We start from the raw sequence: 15704 nt of genomic DNA on the forward strand, positions 1-15704 counted from the left end.
TGGCTAGGAAAAACTCCCTAGAAAGGCCAAAACCTAGGAAGAAACCTAGAGAGGAACCAGGCTATGTGGGGTGGCCAGTCCTCTTCTGGCTGTGCCGGGTGGAGATTATAACAGAACATGGCCAAGATGTTCAAATGTTCATAAATGACCAGCATGGTCGAATAATAATAAGGCAGAATAGTTGAAACTGGAGCAGCAGCACAGTCAGGTGGACTGGGGACAGCAAGGAGTCATCATGTCAGGTATTCCTGGGGCATGGTCCTAGGGCTCAGGTCCTCCGAGAGAGAGAAAGAAAGAGAGAATTAGAGAGAGCATATGTGGGATGGCCAGTCCTCTTCTGGCTGTGCCGGGTGGAGATTATAACAGAACATGGCCAAGATGTTCAAATGTTCATAAATGATCAGCATGGTCGAATAATAATAAGGCAGAACAGTTGAAACTGGAGCAGCAGCACAGCCAGGTGGACTGGGGACAGCAAGGAGTCATCATGTCAGGTAGTCCTGGGGCATGGTCCTAGGGCTCAGGTCCTCCGAGAGAGAGAAAGAGAGAAGGAGAGAATTAGAGAACGCACACTTAGATTCACACAGGACACCGAATAGGACAGGAGAAGTACTCCAGATATAACAAACTGACCCTAGCCCCCCGACACATAAACTACTGCAGCATAAATACTGGAGGCTGAGACAGGAGGGGTCAGGAGACACTGTGGCCCACTCCGAGGACACCCCCTCTATCACCACAGACAACAGGGTCACATTCAGTACAGTCAACTCCACAGTTAACTCTATCACCGCAGACAACAGCGTCACATTCAGTACAGTCAACTCCACAGTTAACTCTATCACCACAGACAACAGCGTCACATTCAGTACAGTCAACTCCACAGTTAACTCTATCACCACAGACAACAGCGTCACATTCAGTACAGTCAACTCCACAGTTAACTCTATCACCACAGACAACAGCGTCACATTCAGTACAGTCAACTCCACAGTTAACTCTATCACCATAGACAACAGCGTCACATTCAGTACAGTCAACTCCTACTAATCCTTCTTCATCACCTCCTTCCTCACCACCTTCTTCTTCACCACCTCCTTCTTCACCACCTCCTTCTTCACCACCTCCTTTCTTACCACCTGCTCCTTCCTCACCTCCTTCTTCACCACCTCCTTCTTCACCACCTCCTTCCTCACCACCTCCTCCTTCCTCACCTCCTTCTTCACCACCTCCTTCTTCACCACCTCCTTCCTCACAACCTCCTTCCTCCCCTCCTCCTTCCTCACCACCACCTCCTTCCTCACCACCACCTCCTTCCTCACCACCTCCTTCCTTCCTTCCTCACCTCCTCCTTCCTCACTGCCTCCTTCTTCACCACCTCCTTCCTTACCTCCTCCTTCCTCACCACCACCTCCTTCCTCACCACCTCCTTCTTCACCATCTCCTTCCTCACCACCTCTTTCCTCACCTCCTCCTTCCTCACCACCTCCTTCCTCACCACCTCCTTCACCACCACCTCCTTCACCACCACCCCCTCCTTCACCACCACCTCCTTCCTCACCACCTCCTTCCTCACCACCACCTCCTCCTTCACCACCTTCTCCTTCCTCCCCTCCTTACTATCGCTGCCTACTCCTTCCTGTATTCCATATACTATGATTCACATTGTGCCCATTGAATTGGGTGGAGTAAAAGCAACATTCTGTATTATTCAGCACCCCACGAAATGACACCATATCTACATTCTACAATACCTTTACTGTAGCATTTCATTCACAGTGATTAGCATTGGGGGCATTTATTTGACCTTGGAACATGTTTGAAAACCCCAAATGTCACTTAAATATGAACACATGTGACTAATTAATGTTAATGTTTAGATAATTATTTTTCACATCATGAATAAATTCAGGTATTGACACTTTTCTACAATTACGTGGGGGACTTTTATTTAGAACGTTTCTGAAATTCCGTAACCCGGATGTACTTTCTTAGTGTTGATGACGAAAAAAGCAACAAAAGTGCCGATAATATTGGCACATCTAGCTATGTATTAAAGTCAGGAACCATGGTCAAAGAGAAATTCTGTGCCATGCTATTGCGGAGGCTTATGTGACCGTTTGCGGCTTCACTTTTCTCGTGTTTGTAATTATTAGATCAGAAATAGCGGAGCCGGTGAATATACTTTGCAATGGCCGGTTAGCTAAATTGGCTGAAATGTCATTCTCAGTCTTGTTGTAGCTCCATTTATATGAAAGCGCATTGCAATCATGACGCTTCCAGCTCTGCAGAACACCAGTGTGCTCTACCGAAGAATACTGTCGCAGTTCCCTCAAGACATCAGCCTCGCATTTGCCTATGGATCTGGAGTATTCAAACAAAATGGAACTAGCCAAGGTCAAATGGGGGTAAGTCGTGAGACATAATATATTCTTTAGTATATGCATGTCATTAGACGAAATGATACAGACTTCGGCAGTAGGCTAGGGTGCCAGTGTGCTCTCTTGCCAATTTATGGAACCGTCTGCCATGCCAAACTTTAAGAGGACAACATGCACGACTAGCAAGGGCGCAGAAATATATATATATATATATATATATATATATATATATATATATATATATATATATATATATATACACACACACACACAAAAGTATGTGGACACCTCTTAAAATTAGCGTATTTGGCTATTTCAGCCACACCCGTTTCTGACAGGTGTATAAAATCGAGCACATGGCCATGCAATCTCGATAGAGAATGGCCCATACTGAAGAGCTCAGTGACTTTCTATGTGGGACTGTCATAAGATGCTACCTTTACAACAAGTTACATTTCTGCACTGCTAGAGCTGCCCCGGTCAACTGTAAGTGCTGTTATTGTGAGATGGCAACGTCTAGGAAAACACGTCTCTCCTCGGTTGCAACACTCACTACAAGGCTAAGATCACCATCCACAATGCCAAGCGTCTGCAGGAGTGGCGTTAAGCTCGCCGCCAATGGACTCTGGCGTGATGAATCACTCACTCTAGACGCTTCTAGGTTTTGGCGGATGCCAGGAGAACGCTACATGCCTCAATAGAATGCTACCTGTCCCAATGCATAGTGCCAACTGTAAAGTTTGGTGGATGAGGAATAATAATGGTCTGGGGCTGTTTTTCCTGGTTCCAGCGAAGGGAAATCTTAACGCTACAGCATACAATGACATTCCAGATGATTCTGTGCTTCCAACTTTGTGGCAACAGTTTGGGGAAGGCCCTTTCCTGTTTCAGCATAACAATTCCCCCGCGCTAAAAGCGAGGTCCATACAGAAATAGTTTGTTGAGATCGGTGTGGAAGAACTTGACTGGCCTGCACAGACCCCTGACCTCAACCCCATTGAACACCTTTGGAATGAATTGGATCACTGACTGCGAGCCAGGACTAATCGCCCAACATCAGTACCCGACCTCACTAATGCTCTTGTGGCTGAATGGAAGCCCTGCAGCAATGTTCCAACATCTAGTGGAAAGCCTTCCCAGAAGAGTGGAGGCTGTTATAGCAGCAATGTTCCAACATCTAGTGGAAAGCCTTCCCAGAAGAGTGGAGGCTGTTATAGCAGCAATGTTCCATCATCTAGTGGAAAGCCTTCCCAGAAGAGTGGAGGCTGTTATAGCAGCAATGTTCCAACATCTAGTGGAATGCCTTCCCAGAAGAGTGGAGGCTGTTATAGCAGCAAAGGGAGGGACCAACTCCATATTAATGCCCATGATTTTGGAATGAGATGGTCGACGAGCAGGTGTCCACATACTTTTGGTCATGTAGGGTAGATATCAATACCGCGGTTGTTGAAATACAACAATGTGTGTGTAACATAACATTGATCAATGAATATATGTTACTGGAATTAAATTCCTACATGTTTTAATACCCAATTAAATGAAACACTCTGTCCACTTCTAGGAATTTGTAAGACTCTTATTTGCATAAAATGGACAGAGACCAGTCTCAAAATCAATCAGCAGCGTTTATTCTGGAGAGTACTGAACATGATACAGTTTACCACAGGGTTAGGGTAACCCTAACACCACAGGTTATAAACTGAAAATGACGTCATTCGTTTTCAAACTGTCCCGTCTCTTCTCCCACCCTGGTACAAAGGCAGTATCTCAAGCCTTCCCACATCGTCTCCCTACCAATTTAATATAATTTATGACCGAGCCAAGGTCTTCCTGTGTAGATAAGCCTTCTAGCCAGTCTGGCTATAAATTAATTCATTTCTACCAAGGACCAGACAGTCATTGTTCTAATTCTTGATTATATTTACACACATTATATTCAGTACTAGGATTAAAAGAAAATGCATACATCTATACAGTAACATAATAGTATTCTGATTAGTACATATACAGTAACATAATAGTATTCTGATTAGTCAGTCCTGATTGAAATGTATACATAATTAGTCATTATTGATCAAAAATCCTTTAACAATATAACTGACAAGAGCATCTCTTCTCCCCCTCCCAGAAAAACATGCTGGATTTTGTGTTCGCTGTAGACGATCCAGTCACCTGGCATACCATGAACCTGATGCAGAACAGAAAACACTATTCTGTATTAAAGTTCCTGGGTCCTAGGAAGATCAGCCGGATACAGGAAGAACACGGGGCTGGGGTGTACTACAACACCTTAGTACCTGTGGATGGAAGGGTGAGCGTGTATGTTTTAGGTATTCCCTCCAACGTCAGTTAGACCAAGGAGCTGATCGTGGAGCACATCGACATCCACATCCCACATCCACATTACCCATCCACCATCCACATTACCCATCCCCATCCACATCCCCATCCACATTACCCATCCACATTACCCATCCCCATCCACATTACCCATCCCACATTACCCATCCCACATTACCCATCCCACATTACCCATCCACATTACCCATCCACATTACCCATCCCCATCCACATTACCCATCCCCCATCCCCATCCACATTACCCATCCCACATCCCCATCCACCATCCACATTACCCATCCACATCCCCATTACCCATCCCCATCCACATTACCCATCCCCATTACCCATCCCCATCCACATCCACATTACCCATCCCCATCCCCATTACCCATCCACATCCCCATTACCCATCCCCATCCACATTACCCATCCACATTACCCATCCCCATCCACATTACCCATCCCCATCCACATTACCCATCCCCATCCACATTACCCATCCCCATCCACATTACCCATCCCCATCTACATTACCCATTGACATCCACATCCCCATTACCCATCCACATTACCCATCCACATCCACATTACCCATCCCCATTACCCATCGACATCCACATCCACATTACCCATCCACATCCCCATCCACATTACCCATCCACATCCACATTACCCATCCACATTACCCATCCCCAACCACATTACCCATCCCCATCCACATTACCCATTGACATCCACATCCCCATTACCCATCCACATTACCCATCCCCATTGCCCATCCACATCCACATTACCCATCCACATTACCCATCCCCATCCACATTACCCATCCCCATCCCCATTACCCATCCACATCCACATTACCCATCCCCATCCACATTACCCATCCCCATCTACATTACCCATTGACATCCACATCCCCATTACCCATCCACATTACCCATCCCCATCCACATTACCATCCCCATCCCCATTACCCATCGACATCCACATCCACATCCACATTACCCATCCACATACCCATCCACATTACCCATCCACATCCACATTACCCATCCACATTACCCATCCCCATCCACATTACCCATCCTCATCCACATTACCCATCCCCATCCACATAACCCATTGACATCCACATCCCCATTACCCATCCACATTACCCATCCCCATCCCCATTACCCATCCCCATCCACATTACCCATCCCCATTACCCATCCCCATCCCCATTACCCATCCCCATCCCCATTACCCATCCCCATCCACATTACCCATCCCCATCCCCATTACCCATCCCCATCCACATTACCCATCCCCATTACCCATCCCCATCCACATTACCCATCCCCATCCACATAACCCATTGACATCCACATCCCCATTACCCATCCCCATCCACATTACCCATCCCCATTACCCATCCCCATCCCCATTACCCATCCCCATCCACATCCACACATTTCACTGCACCTCTCCAACACATTTCACTGCACCTCTCCAACACATTTCACTGCACCTCTCCAACACATTTCACTGCACCTCTCCAACACATTTCACTGCACCTCTCCAACACATTTCACTGCACCTCTCCAACACATTTCACTGCACCTCTCCAACACATTTCACTGCACCTCTCCAACACATTTCACTGCTCCTATCCGACATCTTGTTTTAATCTGGCTCGTCTCTGTAACCTAAAGGTCTTCTCTCTCTCTCGACAGATAATGAAGTATGGCGTGATCAGTACTGACTCTCTGATTGACGACCTGCTCCACTGGAAGACCATGTATATTGCTGGCAGACTGCACAAACCGGTAGGTGTTGGTCCCTGTGGTAGAGGTGACTGCCACCTAGAGCAGAGGTGACTGCCACCTAGAGCAGAGGTGACTGCCACCTAGAGCAGAGGTGACTGCCACCTAGAGCAGAGGTGACTGCCACCTAGAGCAGAGGTGACTGCCACCTAGAGCAGAGGTGACTGCCATCTAGAGCAGAGGTGTGTTGAGCATGTACATAACAATGATGTTGGTCATGTGATCACAGATACAACCAGGCGATGGAACTATAAGTTTAGTTACAATTCAGTCGTGCACCATGGTTTTGGTACCTGACTGCTGTGCAGGGTGAGAACAGGAAGCTGACTATGTTATTGTTGTGTAGGTGAGGATCCTAGTGCAGGGTGAGAACAGGAAGCTGACTATGTTATTGTTGTGTAGGTGAAGATCCTAGTGCAGGGTGAGAACAGGAAGCTGACTATGTTGTTGTGTAGGTGAGGATCCTAGTGCAGGGTGAGAACAGGAAGCTGACTATGTTGTTGTGTAGGTGAGGATCCTAGTGCAGAGTGGGAACAGGAAGCTGACTATGTTATTGTTGTGTAGGTGAAGATCCTAGTGCAGGGTGAGAACAGGAAGCTGACTATGTTGTTGTGTAGGTGAAGATCCTAGTGCAGGGTGAGAACAGGAAGCTGACTATGTTATTGTTGGGTAGGTGAGGATCCTAGTGCAGGGTGAGAACAGGAAGCTGACTATGTTGTTGTGTAGCTGAGTATCCTAGTGCAGGGTGGGAACAGGAAGCTGACTATGTTGTTGTTGTGTAGGTGAAGATCCTAGTGCAGGGTGGGAACAGGAAGCTGACTATGTTATTGTTGTGTAGGTGAAGATCCTAGTGCAGGGTGAAAACGGGAAGATGCGTGCTGCGTTGGTGGGGAACCTGAAGAGCGCTGTGACTGCCTCCTTCCTCATGCTGCCTGAGAGTTTCTCTGAAGAGGACCTGCTCCTGCAGATTGCCGGGCTCTCCTACGCCGGTGACTAGACTTTTAGTTTGAATTATTTAGGGGCAACTGCATTTGAAATAAAGTAAACAAACACCTATCACTGAAAGTAAAACATTTTAAAGTAGCTGCTATCTGCAAAGTCAATGTTAAGCACAAGTAGTTGTTTTCCTTTTTCTCCCTAATTTATTTATTTATTTGTTTATTTGACCTTTATTTAACCAGGCAAGTCAGTTAAGAACAAATTCTTATTTTCAATGACGGCCTGGGAACAGTGGGTTAACTGCCTGTTCAGGGGTAGAACGACAGATTAGTACCTTGTCAGCTCGGGGGTTTGAACTCGCAACCTTCCGGTTACTAGTCCAACGCTCTAACCACTAGGCTACCCTGCCACCCCGATCCTAAGCTGTTGACTAGTGTAACATTACTGTTATGCTTCACCGTCAAAATGGTGGGACGTTTTTGTTAGTTTTAGTGTTCGGCAGTTTTTTTTTTTCCCCAGCTTGTTTGAACACACACTTTTGTTTTTTACTAGCCCAACACTCTAACCACTAGGCTACCCTGCTGCCTCTACACTCTAACCACTAGGCTACCCTGCTGCCTCTACACTCTAACCACTAGGCTACCCTGCCGCCTCTACACTCTAACCACTAGGCTACCCTGCCGCCTCTACACTCTAACCACTAGGCTACCCTGCTGCCTCTACACTCTAACCACTAGGCTACCCTGCCGCCTCTACACTCTAACCACTAGGCTACCCTGCCGCCTCTACACTCTAACCACTAGGCTACCCTGCCACCCCTCCACTCTAACCACTAGGCTACCCTGCCGCCTCTACACTCTAACCACTAGGCTACCCTGTCACCTCTACACTCTAACCACTAGGCTACCCTGCCGCCTCTACACTCTAACCACTAGGCTACCCTGGCGCACCTACACTCTAACCACTAGGCTACCCTGTCGCCTCTACACTCTAACCACTAGGCTACCCTGCCGCCTCTACACTCTAACCACTAGGCTACCCTGCCGCCTCTACACTCTAACCACTAGGCTACCCTGCCGCCTCTACACTCTAACCACTAGGCTACCCTGCCGCCTCTACACTCTAACCACTAGGCTACCCTGCCACCTCTACACTCTAACCACTAGGCTACCCTGCCGCCTCTACACTCTAACCACTAGGCTACCCTGCCACCTCTACACTCTAACCACTAGGCTACCCTGCCACCTCTACACTCTAACCACTAGGCTACCCTGCCGCCTCTACACTCTAACCACTAGGCTACCCTGCCCCTTTAATTCTAGCCCCGTGTTACGTCCCAATTCACCTCGAACACTTCATTTACATGCCTTTTAAAAATGGTGGAAACTCCCTCCACGCAATGCACCAATCAAATGCTTTTTAAATCCATGACGGGGAGTGAAAAAACGCACACATGGGTGGAGAATATTGGTTATTAGTGTACTGTTCTGCTGGTTGGTTGTGAAACTGTCTGTTGTCCCACCCAAGGTGATTTCAGGATGGTGATTGGAGAAGACCGGTCCAAGGTGGCTAACATTGTCAAGGAAAACGTCCAACATTTCCGCATTCTCTACAACAATATTCTGCAAGAGTGTCCACAGGTGGTGTACAAGCCACAGCAGGGGAAACTGGAGGTGAGAAGTGTGTGTGTGTGTGTGTGCACCACACAAGCCTCAGCAGGGGAAACTGGAGGTGAGAAGTGTGTGTGTGTGCACCTCACAAGCCACAGCAGGGGAAACTGGAAGTGAGAAGTGTGTGTGTGTGTGTGTGTGTGTGTGTTGGTGGTGTGTGTGCATGTGCACCACACAAGCCTCAGCAGGGGAGGCAGGAGGTGAGAAACACAGGTCTGGCCTCTATCCCAAATGTGTTCATATGATAATGTCATATTCTATATCAGGGCTCTTCAACCCTGTTCCTGGAGAGAGAGACCCTCCTGTAGGTGTGTTGAAGTCTGGAGGGTCAGTTTGTCCAGGTGACACCCCTCCCTCCCCAGGACCCCTAACCAGCTGATGCCCCTCCCCAGGACCCCTAACCAGCTGACGCCCCTCCCCCAGGGCCCCTAACCAGCTGACGCCCCTCCCCCAGGGCCCCTAACCAGCTGACGCCCCTCCCCAGGACCCCTAACCAGCTGACGCCCCTCCCCAGGACCCCTAACCAGCTGACGCCCCTCCCCAGGACCCCTAACCAGCTGACGCCCCTCCCCAGGACCCCTAACCAGCTGACGCCACTCCCCAGGACCCCTAACCAGCTGACGACCCCTCCCCAGGACCCCTAACCAGCTGACGCCCCTCCCCAGGACCCCTAACCAGCTGACGCCCCTCCCTAGGACCCCTAACCAGCTGATGGCCCTCCCAGGACCCCTAACGTGTGTGTGTTCTAGGTGTGTAATATGTGTAAATCTTCCAGGTGGATAAGAGTCCAGAGGGTCAGTTTGTCCAGCTGATGGCCCTCCCCAGGACCCTGCAGCAGAGGATCACACGACTGGTGGACCCGCCTGGGAAGAACAGGGACGTGGAGGAGATACTACTACAGGTGGCCCAGGACCCCGACTGCGGTTCTGTGGTGCAGCAGGGTATGTAGTTCAGGGGCTGAGGAGGTGGACCTGTAGCCAAAGGTTGCCGGTTCGAATCCTGGGCAAGGCGATGAAACAAGGGGTGAATCGATCTGACAGCTGGTGCTGCTTAACTTAATAACTTTAATAACTAATGTACAATATATATGACTAATGATGTACATGATGTATGATCTACTGTTGAAGTCTGAAGTTTACATACACTTAGGATGGAATCATTAAAACTCGTTTTTCCAAGCACTCCACAAATGTCTTGTTAACAAACTATAGTTTTGACAAGTCGGTTAGGACATCTACTTTGCGCATTGACACAAGTAATTTTTCCAACAATTGTTCACAGACAGATTATTTCACTTATAATTCACGGTATCACAATTCCAGTGGGTCAGAAGTTTACATACACTAAGTTGACTGTGCCTTTAAACAGCTTGGAAAATTACAGAAAATTATATAATGGCTTTAGAAGCTTCTGATAGGCTAATTGACATAATTTGAGTCATTTGGAGGTGGAGCTGTGGATGTATTTCAAGGCCTACCTTCAAACTCAGTGCCTCTTTGCTTGACATCATGAGAAAATCAAAAGAAATCAGCTAAGACCTCAGAAAAACAATTGTAGACCTCCACAAGTCTTGTGCCTGAAGGTACCACGTTCATCTGTACAAACAATAGTACACAAGTATAAACACCATGGGACCGCGCAGCCGTCATACTGCTCAGGTAGGAGATGTGTTCTGTCTCCTAGAGATGAACGTACTTTGGTGCGAAAAGTGCAAATCAATCCCAGAACAAGAGCAAAGGACCTTGTGAAGATGCTGGAGGAAACAGGTACAAAAGTATCTATATCCACAGTAAAACAAGTCCTGTATCGACATAACCTGAAAGGCCGCTCAGCAAGGAAGAAGCCACTGCTCCAAAACCGTCATAAAAAAGCCAGACTACGGTTTGCAACTGTACATGGGGACAAAGATTGTACTTTTTGGAGAAATGTCCTCTGGTCTGATGAAACAAAAATAGAACTGTTTGGCCATAATGACCATCGTTATGTTTGGAAGAAAAAGGGGGAGGCTTGCAAGCCGAAGAACACCATCCCAACAGTGAAGCATGGGCAGCATCATGTTGTGGGGGTGCTTTGCTGCAGGAGGGACTGGTGCACTTCACAAAATAGATGGCATCATGAGGAAAGAGAATTATGTGGATATATTGAAGCAACATCTCATAAGTTAAAGCTTGGTTGCAAATGGGTCTTCGAAATGGACAATGACCCCAAAGTTCCAAAGTTGTGGCAAAATGGCTTAAGGACAACAAAGTCAAGGTATTGGAGTGGTCATCACAAAGCCCTGACCTCAATCCTATAGAAAATGTGTGGGCAGAACTGAAAAAGCGTGTGTGAGCAAGGAGGCCTACAACCCTGACTCAGTTACACCAGCTCTGTCAGGAGGAATGGGCCAAAATTCACCCAACTTATTGTGGAAAGCTATCCGAAACATTTGACCCAAGTTAAAAAATGTAAAGGCAATGCTACCAAATACTAATTGAGTGTACAGTCGTGGCCAAAAGTTTTGAGAATGACACACACATAAATGTTCAGAGTCTGCTGTCTCAGTTTGTATGATGGCAATTTGCATATACTCCAGAATGTTACGAAGAGTGATCCGATGAATTGAAATTAATTGCAAAGTCCCTCTTTGCCATGCAAATGAACTGAATCCCCCCAAAAGCATTTCCACTGCGTTTCAGCCCTGCCACAAAAGGACCAGCTTGGAAAAAAGAGAGCCGCACATTTTAGGAGCTCAGATGCAAAAATGTCATTACCAACGTTGAGCTGTCTTCTTCAGGGTATATTTGGATTACAGCTGTCGAAACGTTGGTAATTACATTTTTGCATCTGAGCTCCTAGAGTGTGTGGCTCTCTTTTATTTTCATTTTCACGTTTTCTACTCCGCTAGCCAGCACCTCGCCTAAATAGGTGTGCGTTTATTTTTCTTCTACAAAAGGACCAGCTTACATCATGTCAGTGATTCTCTCGTTAACACAGGTGTGAGTGTTGACAAGGCTGGAGATCACTCTGTCATGCTGATTGAGTTTGAATGACAGACTGGGAGCTTCAAAGGGAGGGTGGTGCTTGGAATCATTGTTAATAATAATTTTGCACGCCCAATTTTTCAGTTTTTGATTTGTTAAAAAAAGTTTGAAATATCCAGTAAATGTCGTTCCACTTCATGATTGTGTCCCACTTGTTGTTGATTCTTCACAAAAAAATACAGTTTTATATCTTTATGTTTGAAGCCTGAAATGTGGCAAAAGGTCGCAAAGTTCAAGGGGGCCGAATACTTTCGCAAGGCACTGTAAGTGGCTCGGGGAACAAAACATCTATATTTTGGGTCCATGGCCAGGAAACTCCCCAGACCTTAATCCTATTGAGAACTTGTGGTCAATCCTCAAGAGGCGGGTGGACAAACAAAAACCACAAATTCTGACAAACTCCAAGCACTGATTATGCAAGAATGGGCTGCCATCAGTCAGGATGTGGCCCAGAAGTTAATTGACAGCATTTCAGGGCGGATTGCAGAGGTCTTGAAAAAGAAGGGTCAACACTGCAAATATTGACTCTTTGCATCAACTTCATGTAATTGTCAATAAAAGCCTTTGACACTTATGAAATTCTTGTAATTATACTTCAGTATTCCATAAATATCTAGACACTGAGGCAACAGACTTTGGAAATTAATATTTGTGTCATTCTCAACTTTTGGCCACGACTGTATGTAAACTTCTGACCCACTGTGAATGTGATGAAATAAATAAAAACTGATGTGTTGGCTTCAAAACAGTGCCCCCTACCAGTCATCTAGTGTGTGTGTGTGTGTATATATAAATCATTGACCCAGACTCTTCTGTTTCTTTTCTACAGGGATATCGTCAATAGTGAAGTCGTCAAGCATAACTCAGACCGCCAAAGGAATCGCCACGGCTGGTAATTTTTTTTTAATAGTTTTCTTCTATTATATATTTAATTAATTTGAGGATATCAACACTAAGTACACATACATCATACAGGGCAGATGTACAGGTTTACCTGACTGTGTTCTCCTCATACAGGTTTACCTGACTGTGTTCTCCTCATACAGGGCAGATGTACAGGTTTACCTGACTGTGTTCTCCTCATACAGGGCAGATGTACAGGTCTACCTGACTGTGTTCTCCTCATACAGGTCTACCTGACTGTGTTCTCCTCATACAGGTCTACCTGACTGTGTTCTCCTCATACAGGGCAGATGTACAGGTCTACCTGACTGTGTTCTCCTCATACAGGTTTACCTGACTGTGTTCTCCTCATACAGGTCTACCTGACTGTGTTCTCCTCATACAGGGCAGATGTACAGGTCTACCTGACTGTGTTCTCCTCATACAGGTTTACCTGACTGTGTTCTCCTCATACAGGTCTACCTGACTGTGTTCTCCTCATACAGGGCAGATGTACAGGTTTACCTGACTGTGTTCTCCTCATACAGGGCTGCTGAAGTCTCTGTCCTACAGCACCAAGAAGCTCCAGAAGATGTGGAAGGGCTGGAGAATGAAGACGCCTTGATCCTCCCAGTTATATTTAAGCAATAAGGCCTGGGGGGGTGTGGTATATGGCCAATATACCACGGCTAAGGGCTGTTCTCACGTACGTACGAACGACGCAACGTGGAGTGCCTGGACACAGCCCTTAGCCGTGGTATATTGGCCATATATCACAACCTCCCGAGGTGCCTGATTGCTTAAATATAACTGGTTACCAATGTAATTAGAGCAGTAAAAATAAATGTTTCTTCATACCCGTGGTATACGGTCTGATATACTATGGCTTTCAGCCAATCAGCATTCAGGGCTCGAACCACCCCGTTTTTTTATAAATGGCTATATACTGTACGGTTCCTTTCTGCCTGGATGAACTGATATACCAACCTGTTCCCCTTGGGGGCATTGTTCAAGAGGATGCAACATCACAGAACGTTTTAGATGGATAGAAATGTGTTGTGTACAACATATAAACGATACTCTGTCATGCACAATAGGGAATTGTTATAATTTTTTACCTGCAGCGTTGTGAATGTTTCACCTAACTGAATATAACCCAGTTACACAAAGAGGTCCTTTTTTTAAAAATGAAGCCCCGTTTCCCTGTCTTAATCTACATGTCTACAGGGTCTGTTGACCGTTTTAAAATCAGCCATTACCTGGGGTGTATTCATTCTGCCAAACCAAACGTTTTAGTTGCAGACGTTTCGTCAAACAGAACAAAACCGGGAGTGCTGATCGATTGAAATGAAATTTTGGTGGGAGGTGGCTTATGGTGAGACAAATTAACATTCAATTATATGGCAACAGCTCCGGTGAACAGTCTTGCAATCAGCACGTTCCCTCAACTTGACATCGGTGGCATTGTGTTGTGACTAAACTGCACATTTTTAAAGTGGCCTTTTGTTTTTTTTTTGTGTCTCCCAGCACAAGGTGCACCTGTGTAATGATCATGCTGATTCATCCGTTTCTTGATATGCCACAGCTGTCAGGTGGATGCATTATCTTGCTCACAAACAAATTTATGCACAACATTTGATAGAAATAAGCTTTCTGTGCATCTCAGGGATATTTGACCTTTCACCTCAAGAAACATGGGACCAACATTTTATATGTTGTGTTTTATATATATTTTAAAAACATTTTTCTTCAGTGTACAATGACCAGAATCCATTGCACGCCTACTTGTCTGGTCTGTGTGGTGCAGACATGGAGAGACAGAAGAACACGTGATAGCTGCTTTGCCAGGTATCTCTACCTGAAAATACATGATCCAAGTGATTGATCGTTGGTATTCAGCAATCAAAGTAGGCCTTATTTACTTTGAAGAACTAAAATAGTGATTTTTTTTTTTTGTCAGACAGCAGCTCTATGGAGATGAGATGACTTGGAATTCAAATGAAGTTATCATATTGACCTAAAACAGCAGAAATAACTCATTAAAGTAATGTGAATAAATTATGGCTAAGTGATGAGCAGTAATGGACAGTCAATACCATCATGGAATTTATTGTTTTATTCTGTGTCAACCCACAATGCATTTCATGTCAAAACAAAATAATTGAAACCAAAATGGAAAACCTGGCACCAGGAAGCACCTATCTGAATTTGACTAATAGAAACTCTCACCAAACTAAAATGTTTTGCTTGGCAGACTGAATACTCCCCTTGGATAACATCTCGGCACATTGTGTGTCACCCACAATGATGTAGGGTGTGACTTTTTAGTGCACTTAAAAAAGAGAATGAAAGAAACGGTATGTCACTCATATCTTTGTAAAATGGCAGATTTTATGAGAATGGAATAAAGCGTCATCACCTTGGTTCTCAGTATCACTGTCTCAAACGGTTTGTCCACATGATAGACGGGTTAGCTGACGACGAAAACAATGGGGCAGAGTGCAGTGTGTTGTGGTTTTGAACGGTCAAAGAGCTAACGACAATGACAAGAATCTGCCATGTGGGAAGTCATGGCTGGCTCGTTTTTAACTCCATGTCTTGTTTTCATTGTCACGTCTTTGCTAAGAAGGTTAGAATTCACTATAGCTTGCTAACCAA

The 15704-nt window shown here is 45.8% G+C and overlaps 1 protein-coding gene across 2 annotated transcripts; it reads left to right on the plus strand.

Annotated features, from left to right (window-relative positions):
* Positions 1-910: 910 nt before the first annotated feature.
* tamm41 (TAM41 mitochondrial translocator assembly and maintenance homolog) lies at positions 911-15479 on the plus strand. 2 transcript variants are annotated; one of them, XR_016497457.1, is made up of 8 exons: positions 911-2408; positions 4510-4692; positions 6443-6535; positions 7371-7521; positions 8999-9202; positions 9917-10082; positions 12994-13056; positions 13595-13710. XR_016497457.1 is itself a non-coding variant. In XM_036984266.2 (8 exons), exons 1-8 carry the CDS (start codon positions 2271-2273, stop codon positions 13669-13671), a joined length of 1017 nt encoding a protein of 338 aa, XP_036840161.1. In that variant the 5' UTR covers positions 911-2270; the 3' UTR covers positions 13672-15479. The 2 variants fall into 2 exon arrangements, 1 of the variants encoding a protein (XP_036840161.1); XM_036984266.2 differs by having other exon boundaries at positions 8999-9144; positions 13595-15479.
* The last annotated feature ends 225 nt before the right edge of the window (positions 15480-15704 follow it).

Source organism: Oncorhynchus mykiss, chromosome 7, assembly GCF_057628025.1.
Source record: "Oncorhynchus mykiss isolate SJ-2025 chromosome 7, ASM5762802v1, whole genome shotgun sequence".
NCBI classification, from domain to species: Eukaryota; Metazoa; Chordata; class Actinopteri; order Salmoniformes; family Salmonidae; genus Oncorhynchus; species Oncorhynchus mykiss.

Coding starts and splice junctions, on each gene's coding strand:
- tamm41 (XM_036984266.2), top strand. CDS start 2,271: ATGACGCTTCCAGCTCTGCAGAACACCAGTGTGCTCTACCGAAGAATA. Junction 9,145..9,916: donor CACAGCAGGGGAAACTGGAG/GTGAGAAGTGTG, acceptor TAAATCTTCCAG/GTGGATAAGAGTCCAGAGGG. Junction 10,083..12,993: donor CGGTTCTGTGGTGCAGCAGG/GTATGTAGTTCA, acceptor TCTTTTCTACAG/GGATATCGTCAATAGTGAAG.